The 10,607-nt window shown below is 42.4% G+C and overlaps 1 protein-coding gene across 1 annotated transcript in view; it reads left to right on the top strand.

Annotated features, from left to right (window-relative positions):
* The first annotated feature begins 1,244 nt into the window (after positions 1-1,244).
* The window catches only part of LOC116035845 (fibroblast growth factor receptor-like 1), a 30,544-nt gene continuing 21,181 nt past the window's right edge, over positions 1,245-10,607 (top strand). The window contains exons 1-2 of the mRNA XM_031279187.2: positions 1,245-1,564; positions 2,303-2,398. Of these exons, the coding sequence (XP_031135047.1) occupies positions 2,314-2,398 (85 nt within the window). The 5' untranslated portion in view covers positions 1,245-1,564; positions 2,303-2,313. The remainder of the gene's footprint in view (positions 1,565-2,302; positions 2,399-10,607) is intronic.

Below are 10,607 nucleotides of genomic sequence, written 5' to 3'. Positions count from 1 at the left end.
TACTGATGTGCAGCTAGTAGTCGTAAAAATAGAGTTGTTTCAGTTGAGTACCATTTTGATTTGAATATGGACTGACTGAATGCTCTCCAGAGATGCTCTTTTACAACCTAAAGCTATTTTAGTTGCTATTTGTTAGTTTTTTCCTGCCACTTGAGTAGGCAGTGTGTGCCTACTCATCAGATGAGCAACATCCTGCTTAACTGAATTTCTGAGTTTTGTGGGGAGCTAGAGTGACACATTATTAGAGCTTCGGAGTTTTCCACGTAGATAAGGGAAAACAGTTGTTAAATGCCCTCTATGGCTCTGGAGGGAGCTTTCCAAAGTAACCTTGTCTTATCTTGGCTAGGTGGTGTGTATTAACCAAACACGGAGGGTCAATGAAAACTATGCTATTGGTTGTGTTATGGGAAGTGTAGAATCCAGCTTTTTTTTATGCTTGAGAAAAAAAATCTAGAGAATAAAAGTCAGGATGTCTCAGCCTCTGCTGCTTTGAATTTGAATGTTGATGTTATCCATATCTTGGAAAAAATGCTGTAGTAACTATAAATACAAGATAATCCCCAACAGTTACAGTACATCATACTGGACCATCACAGGAAACCTTTCTTGTCAGAGACCCCAAAATTCAGTATTGAATTAGAGGCAAAAACAGCAGTCGGATACCTACAGTATATGCTGCTAACATGTAATGAGTGAAACAGTTTTTTCTTGTGCTGGGGAATCTGATTGATTGTAGGCACCAATCTGGTAAACATAGGGACCACTAGGTGGCAGCACTTGTTCATTGCGTTGTATTAAAATGGTATTTGTCAGTCATTCAGCACAGGGAGATGCCGTACTGAACCATATATCTTAATTTATTTTCCCTTAAATATCGAAAATGTTGTATTCCAGACGTGGTTTCAGTTGTAATTTACAACGTCTGAAGATAATACTTTAATAATAAGGTGGAGATGTGAGTCTGTGATGCCCATCAGTAGATAATTAATTTAATTTACTGCGTAAAGTTCTTTTAATCTCATATATGAGAGTAGCATCTAATAACCTCCCTGACATAGCAATATGGACTTAATTTTACAGATATATTTGTGTGCTATACTTCTATAATCTCTAGAGCTGTCTTTTCTCTGTTTTCTTGTACATTAAGCCGACAGCGGTGAAGGACTTTGTGATGAAGAGGTTTGTATGGGTGAGAGATAAAGAGTTAAACGTGTCCGGCCGGCCTCTGCAGGCTGTGATTGGCCCGCAGCTGCAGCGCTGGGACGGACAACAAGTCTCCGCTCTATGCGCACTGTGGAAAAGTCACTTGGTAAACGAAGCGGACTACACACAGGACTAAGTTTTTTTTTAAATTAGCATATGAGACTTTTATTGTGATATTTGGCAGTATCCGGTTTTATTCCGCCTTTGAATCCGTTATTTTATCTTAGAGACAAGCGCGTGCTGGAGGTCGGTGAGAAGTCGACACTGTCACTTTTGATTCATGGACTCAACACGAACTTTACCTAAAAGCATTTCTGTCAAGAGGCTGACACAACATTGACTTCATTCACTGAATATCCAGGTATGTTATCGACGTATTTATACTTGCATTTCCTCTATTTTGTTTTAAAAATGTTGCTATTTTTTATTTGCAGTCTTAGCTAACGTTACCAGGGCTACAAGTGTGCAGCATCAGTGATATTTTACTGTAAGCAAAGATAAACTCGCTAAAACAGACGTTTATATGAACAGTTTGCTATTCAAGACCTCGGTTAGTTATTTGAATACATAGCCGACAGATACATAACTGTGATATTACATTAAACAGGACTTCTGAAACTTAAGGACCCTAAAAGTATGTGAACCCCAACGTAAAGGCCCAGATAGACCCCCAACCGGAGTGTCTGACTGTAGCTACTGAATAATCACTCTCACACATTATGTGATACTGCTAACGTATTATGTATTCTCATGGAATTTATATTGGGTTTGTTTTTTAATATTGAAACTTTTAGGGGTCCATTTTAGACCCCACAATGTCCCAGGAGTCTAGTTTGGGAACCACTGAGGTCAACTTCACAAACAACTTTGTCCAGCTAGAAAAAGTATTTTAGTTTTAGTTATTGAGCTTCTATTAAAATAGTAGTAGTACGTATGTATGTCATAATGTTATTTAAAACTTACTCTTAAAGTATTTTTTTTTTAACTCATAGTATGTGAAATTGGCTTAAACAACAAAGATTTTTTTCTAAATCTTCTGATAGCCCCATTGAGAATAATATGCATACACCCTGTGTCACTGTGACCATTTGTCTTTCAGATTGAGGGGACATGAAGTTGTCTTTGGACAGTATGGGCGGCCTGAAGTTTGTGCTGTTCATCTTTGAGGCTGTTTTACTGACCGACTGTGCAAGAGGTAAGATCTGCTCCATGCACAGCTCATTATATCTCAACTTGACTGGCTGGTTTCTTGTCCATGAAGAAAGTCTCAGTTGGCTCTTAACGTTTTCACGCCGCGAAGTATGAGATGGAAAACTAAGAACTAAAAAATCTCTAAACAGGGCCCAAAATCAACACAGGGCAGGGGAATGAGTAAGGGCAAGCCAACCCCTACCCCTAGTTTGTGTGTGTGTGTGTGTGTGTGTGTGTGTGTGTGTGTGTGTGTGTGTGTGTGTGCGCACACATTCACTACAGCTAAACCAAACAAACATCATCCATCAGCTTCCCATGGTGAAAGAACACAAGTCAGTGTAAGAGTCCAGCTCTCCCGCGGCTGGCTAAGGGACTGTCTCACATCAGCCTGTGTATGTGTTATTATGTGTGCACACATGCATGTGTGTGTTCCTGACCGAAACACTGAGTGGCGAGTGGGAGACCTCAGTCTGACCACATTTCACTGCACTCTTCATTGTGCCAGTAGTATTGATACTTTTCTTTATTAAGACAACTCACAGTAAGCTTGTCAACAAGCCATGAATAACTGTCAAGGCAATTTCTATGATTTCATCCTCCCTCACTGACTACTGAACCATGTCCGATGCAATCCAGCGACATGAGTCAAAGACTGAAGCAAAACTTGAAACTACACTTTAATGAGAGAAATCTGAAAGCCAGACACAATTCCCTGGGAGACCACGCACTGGCAAAACAGACAGGCTCTATAGTGCTCTGTTTCTGCTCCAGTTCAGCATGGAAGTGAATTCAAGAGGCGTCTGATAGGTACAATACCTGCATGTGGCTATCAGGGCTCAAGGTAGAGGGGGCAGGAGGGGGTTGGCGGCAGTTTAGAGGGGAGATTAAATCTGTGGGTCTGCAGACAATGCCTTATTCACAGCATGGCAGACGTGCCTTCACAGCACGACCAAAGTAAACAAGACGTGAAGGCTAAATAAGATTAGACAGGCAATTTTGTATGTTTATAGATTAACAGATGTCAGTGAAGGGCAATCCGATGGGATGGTAGAGAGTGAAGGTCCAATGGATTTAATGGCAGACAAAAGGAAGGATTTACAGCCTGTTTTTCATAATTTTTTTGAGTGGTTGCAGATGCACAGACAGATTGACACATCAGCAGATATGTAGCTGGCAGTGAGATGATTTTGAATGATGTTTGACAATCTGTGAAGAATAAATATTCCATAGTTCTCCCAGCAGCAGTGATACAGTGAGTTCTGTCCAAATACAACAGCTTGACTCTGACAACCTGTGAAATACAGTTGGGGGATTTTAACTCGAAACTTGCGCTGTTATAGTGCAGCTAAGGCCAAAAAAGCTGTACAACTCTTCCTGTAAAATGTAACAATGTATGATGACATCTTTGACAAATGTAAATTAAATTATAAAGGACAAGCCCCCGTTGACTTTTGTGTAAAACAGTAAAAACACATTGGAAGTGTTACTTTACTGCTGTTGTTGAAACATTTAAAGCAACCCACCAGAAGACAGTAAGTTTGGGTGAACGATTTTAAGCCTGTTGCTGTCAGTCATCGGGCGACATCTGACCCTGGACCCCCTGCCCACACACACACACACACACACACACACACACACACACACACACACACACACACACACACACACACAAACATGGACCCTCCCTCTCTCCACTGCTACGACTTTGCGACTGGCCAAGCAAGAATTATTTCTTAAGACCCCCCTCAGAACCCCCTCACTTCCTCCGTCCCAGCGCCTTCTTTCCTCCCCCTCTGGTGCGCGGCCACCCCCAGCAGCCGGAGGAGGTGCTCAGTGATGTGTCCCAGTAGAGCCTCTAATGTGGTGACAGGCCAGGGGACCACTGGGCTCCACTAACTGAGGAATGCAGCAGCCTGGACATATGGATCTGCAGAAATGCACCCTGGGAGAAAGAGAGAGGCACCAGGTGTCTCTGTTATGCACCAGGACTAGCTAACAATGAATGAACACACACACACACACACACACACACACACACACACACACACACACACTGAATGGTACTGTTTTGATGCATTTTAAATAGAAACAGGCATCAAATACAGGTGTGTTTATTTGTGCATGTATGTGCCTCTGCTTTTTATCCTGTTTTCTAACACCACACACGTTTGCTTCACCTCTGGAGCAGCCTTGTGAATTTCAGAGCATGCAAACTGTTCTGCAACCCCGTTGGAAAATATACATTTTATAGCAGGGTTACATCATGGTTTCATAACAAGAAGGTACTATGAGATAAATTGTATGCCAAGGGCTTTTAAAATCACAAGGCTGTTTGGCTCCCAGACAGTTTTCCATTTCCTTTAGCCGTAATGAGGCTAGTTTCTCAGTAACCAAATGCCCCAAAGTCTTCTTAATTTTTTTTAAAATAGCTCCTGAATAGTAAGAAGGTGTAACAGTGATGTGCTGGCTTGTGGGCCAAGCTGGGGAGGGGGAGAATTGAGCTTTTTCTTTTTTTTTTTTTTACAATCCTTGCTCAACTCCCACTTTAATGCTCCATTTTGGTATTAAAAATAAGATCAGTTTCATCTTACGCTTTGTTTTTCAGCCAACATCAGTAGAACTCTAACAAAGTCAAACATCTCTGGTCTTCTACTTCAACTCTAATCTGTCCGACTGTTCAACACATCACCTCCAATATTCTGTTTTCCAAACCAGACACTGCCTGCCACCCTTCTTACACACGCCCCCTTTCTTTTTCCCTGCTTCTCTGTGCATTTCCTCCCATTTATTACCAGTGTAAAGTCGAAGGAAGTAAGTTAAGTTAAGTTAATGTGCCGTCGTTAAAACAAGGCATGAGCTGACCTCTCAGCTCTTCGTACCCCCTATTTACTGAGTCTGGGTCAATTTGTGGAGAACAATGGATGGATTATTATGTGTGGTGGTCCCCCAGGTTGGACAGGGCAGCAGTAATTCATTTTAAACACTCCTCATCCCTGTAGACCAGACTTATTTGCCATCTATTAGAACTCACAGTAGATGGGGGACTCTCGCTACCAAGGCGCTGCCATTTAGAGGTGCGTGAGAAGAAGTTACGAGAGTGAATGAGTGCTGCTTTCGTGCGTCTGAATATATACACGTGTTTTATTAAACAGGCTGAAATTACCCTGAGAAAGTCATGATAATGAGACATCCAAGGCACAGGGCAATTTGGAAAACCTCAGAGGTATACCAACAACTGTTCCCCCTCAACCTCTTTCTCCTCTAAAGAAGATGGAAATAATATTCCTCCTGCTACGATCCCTCTGTTTCTGTCACGGAAATAATGTTATCACCATTCTAGCAATCCATGTTGCCAATCTATCAGCACACACTGCTGACCGTGTCAGTTCAGGAGGAAACATTCGTTAAAAGGAATGTGTCAGACTTCACCCCTCCAAGGGGAAAGAAAGGAAAGGGCTGTAGCTGTGATAAGTAGTCATAATGGAGATCAGTTGGTGTTTACTTTAGCAAGGTCATATAATCCCTGGGAGCAACACTCCCCTCATTGACTGACTTTAATGGCCACTTCAATTAGCATTAATGTGGAATTTCAACAAGGCATTGTCCACTTTAAGTGTTTGTCATTTTCAGCTGTATGCTAATGCTTCAGTGCACATGAGGAGAATTTTATTTTATTTTTTTTGCATTTTAAGAAAATCCTATTTAATCATACAAAGGTTTGTATGTGTACAATGCTCATTAGTTTGTTTGGGCAGTTGGCTCTGGGAGTGTTTTCAGACCACACACACTCTTCCTGCTGGCTGAATGGATTTGGGTTCAGTTAAATAGAATTCCTTTTGTTATCGTTAACCTTCGCAAAACCCATGGAGCTGCTAACAAAGTGCACACTGAGGTGCCTGGCTGATACTATTCAGATGATAATCAACTTTATGCGCTTCCCTGGTCTGACTTTCAGGATTTACCAGACGTATGAATAACGTATTTTTGTTAATTGACAGCTATTTGGTGTTATATAATCATCTGATGATACTGGACACTGTTTAGACTCCACAGTTCAGGCTGCTGTGTTGCATCCCTGGCCAGGGAGAGTGTGGACTGAGCGTCTGGAAGCGAGCCTGTAGGTGGGGGTGAGGGTCCGCCCCACTGGAACCTTACAAGTGACCTTACAATAACATTTCAGCTCCACAGTGGGAAGTGTTTGTCTTGCGCAACCCCTCTTTCTAAGCCTCCTTCATTTCTCCCATCCAGCTCTGTTTTCTCTTTTTCTTTTTAGCAGCCAAGTCATGGCGAGAGACGCTCCCCCTCCTCCTCCTCTATCTCCCACCTCCTCACCGTTTTGTGCTCCACAGCTGTTCACTTAGTCACTTTTGTGAAATGATGAGATTCCAATTGCTCTCCTCTTTCACCCCTGAAAAGGAGACGCCGGTTTTGTTTTCCTGTAGATTTGAACTTGTAGATTTATGATTCAGACCATGAGTCTACAGCTGCAGGCAGGTGGTGCAGAAATGTAAACTTTTCTTCCACTTTTCTTTCTTCTGCCTGCTTCTCAAGTCTTTTCTCTAGCATTGGCTCCTTGTTCTTCTGCCTTCTCCTTGGTGTTGAGCAAACTTGTGACAAAAAAACTACAAAACATGTACCAAGACAACCCTTTGTTATCTCAGGAAAACATTTCCCTTGAGGATGTTGCTTGGACTGAGCAGGCTTGGACAAGTTCAACAGTTGTCATTGTGATGTTAGTGAATAAAAAGCTGATTTGATTTACTGCAGAAATATTATCTGCCCATTTTACTGTATGTGGTTGTTTGCTGTACTTGCCACAGCCTGCTAGAGTCAGTGCTGACTTATCAGAATACCAAATCAGGCAGCCAGGAGGTACCTGTTGCATATAATTTGGTGATGAGCTTCCTCTCTTATTTCTTTTTCACTTCTCTGTGCTAAGTCTTTCATTGTTTTCCTTCTGTTCATGATTTTGTCTCAAGTAGTTGTGTGTAAGTCATTATATATTCTTCTTTATAAGTCGTTTATAATCTAATATCAGTATAAGTTTTCTCTGTCTTTGTTTTTCTGCTATCTTCTCCTGTCTCTGGGGGTTTCATTAGAAATCACTTGTTGTTCTCACAAACTCTTTACTAACACACACATGGACAAATTCACACACACACACACACACACACACACACACACACACACACACACGCACACACACACATACACACACACACACACACACACACACACACACACACACCCCAACCCTGCCATTCTGCAGTTAAAAGGTTGATTGAAAGTTATGGTAGTGGCAATAGCGATGGCTGGCTGAGCCTGAAGAAAGCCGAGCCAGGGGACAGCTGGGATAACGAGCTCTGAATGAGGCCTCCACTGCCTTGGCCTCACAACCCTGAACCCTCCTTCCAGTTTCTTCCATCCTCCCCTCCTCGACTCCCCTCTTTCAGTTCACCTCTGATGAGCTTCAATGAGACCCCACATGGCTTGGTGGCTTTTTCACTTCCACTTTGTTTTTCATTAGCGATTCTTTTGAGGGACCTCGGAAATTCTTTCTGCATTGTCCCCATTGATTCTGGTTATAAAGACTCTGGTCTGGGCGATTGCTTGTCACAGTACGTCAAAATAGGAGTTTTCATTGCGAGCGTCATGATGGAATTAGTTTGCACCCATTTCCAGCAGCAGCAGTCTCTCTCAACACTAGAGGTGAGGAGGCAAAGAGGCCCTGATTGTTTTTATTCAGGGCACTGGAAAAACATGTCCCCGCTTTGACTCAAAGAGTGGAATGGGACAAGGAAGGAAAAATCATTTCAGGAGCAAAGAGTATAATATGTCATATTTTATAGCAGGGCTACTGCTATCCCAGACTGGAATTCTGCACCATGCAGTGAAACTGATTTGATTTCCTCATGCACGGGGATGTGAGTTTGGGCTTTGGATCAGCCTCCAGCCTGGATGTACTTGGAGTTAGAGGCTTGGCAGATGGGGACACTGCTCCATTTATACAGTTATTCTATGTCTATATTGAATATTCGCTGAACTGACTGTTTTTGTTTTGTTTATTTTTAGCCATGCTAGCGGCTGCAATGTTGGCTTGTCTGTGGTTTGTAACTCGGTTTCACTTTGTTATCTCAACTATTTCATGGATTTTAATGAAATGTGGCCTGACCTTTCCTGTAGTGCCACCATGATGTTGACATTTGTGTTTTAGAGTTAAATATCTTTTGGACTTTAGGATCAATTGCGATGAAATGTGGTGCAGATATTCAGTCCAGAGAGGTTGAATTCAAATGACTTTAAAGATCGTCTAACTTTTCTTCTAGCGCCACCAGCAGGTCAAATGTTCTTCAGTGAAATATCTCAACATCTAATAAGGGGATTCAATGATGTAACAGAAGTCCTTGCAACAGAACATTTATTCTGCTCGTCAGCCACCTGTTCCTGTGCAGGTCACCTTGATAAAAGGACTACTGTACAGCTCAGTGTGGACAGTTGATTAACAGAGAGAGACAGCCAGACTGGCAGACAGAGATGGATAGAGGGCAGTGACCTTTGTACAGCTGAGTAGTAAGGTGAACTGGGAAAGCACTGAACAAATTGTCACTGTGAAAGGGCGAGTACCACATCGTAATGACAGGCTCTACAGCTCCACGGTGACAGATTGATTTCAGACAATATTCCTGGATTGTCAAGAGGCCCCATTGCTGTCAGTGAGAGCTTTGCCAGTTCCTCCACCCCGTCCGTCTGACTAGCCTCGTCTCTCCCCCTTTCTCCCCACTTTGTCTCGTCTCTGTCTCACCCGCCTTTCTCTTTCCCTCGCCCACTCCTCTCCTAGCCTCTCCCTCCCTCCTGCTCCGTTCTGAATCGCTCCATTCTGCCCAAACACTGCTGCTACATCGCAGTCTGTCAATGGCCCTCTCCTGAAAAGATCTTGTTGACAAAGGCGCTGGTGTAAAGCACTTCCCAGTGTCATGGAGATTGGCTGATCCTCAGACTGTACGCTGGTGTAGGGTTCCTGGAGACAGAGAAATGAGGGGCACTCAATGCCAGGCTTGACCATCACCATCGTCATCATCATACTGATGTGACCACAACACACACACACATACTGTAGACACACATTGGTCCGCCGGTGACAGCATGTCTGGCTCAAAACGGTCTTGTTTACAGCCTCTGTGCTTCTCCGCCAGTCAGTGGAACACCAGACCAACACAGAGCGACGGTGGCTCGACTTAATAAGACATCTGTATCTCATTCAGCACCTCCAGACTGGACTCCGACTGTGTCAACTGTACACAATGAGCCAAACGCAAGTTGGGTAGTTTTTTCCCACTTTGGAATGCAGGAAGGTTGAATAAGGAGGTGGCAGGATGTGCCTCACTGTTGATGGAGCCCATGAAACAACATAAACAGAGTTCTTGTTATGAGAAGATGATGTAACATGCCGTCAGGGTTTATTGTCCAGTAAACATGCTCCGGAGCAGTGGTTCCCAACGTTTTTGATGAAGCAATGTCTACTTGTCCCATCATCATCTGTTGCATATGTATAGTATATAGGATAGAGTGCCAATACTTTTGTGGTACCAACTGTAAGTGTCTGTAGAACGGACAGCACATCGAAAATCTTCAACCTTCTGATTTAGGTAAACTCTTTGTATGGCTGCTCGTCTTACTCAACATTTAACATTGGAAACTGTAAGTTTTTTAGATGAAAAGGGGTTTTGTAGAGAATTATGTTTATATTCCTCGAAGAAAGTATTAAATATTGGCACTGAAACTTGGGTATCATATCAGCACTGTCTTACTCTGTTTTCATACATGTTCAGTATGTCACAAGAAAAAGCAACAGATTTGAGAAACATTATCATAATTTTGTTTAAAAGTAAGATTTTCATCTTTCTTATATCAATTTAATCATTAACCACTTGGGCCGTCTTAGATTTATTGTGGGATCTATTTGAGGGTCCCAAATTTCCAGGTTAGAAACCACTGGATTAGAGGAACATCTAGGGAAAACAATAGAATATTGAGTTACATAGTTGTTGTTTTTTCTGCTTCCCTGTTTGTCTCATAACCCCTCAGGTAGATGTTCGGTTCCACCACTGCTCTTTAAACTTTAACACTCTTTGTTTTTGTGGCATGAGGACTACAGTATAGACTTTCTTTCAAAAATGTTCTGTGTCCGTTTTTGAGAGAGAATAAGAGACAAT

The sequence above is a fragment of the Sander lucioperca genome, chromosome 18 (assembly GCF_008315115.2).
Source record: "Sander lucioperca isolate FBNREF2018 chromosome 18, SLUC_FBN_1.2, whole genome shotgun sequence".
In the NCBI taxonomy this organism is placed as follows: Eukaryota; Metazoa; Chordata; class Actinopteri; order Perciformes; family Percidae; genus Sander; species Sander lucioperca.
Note: the sequence above shows the minus strand (reverse complement) of the source record. Positions and strands in the feature narration are given on the sequence as shown.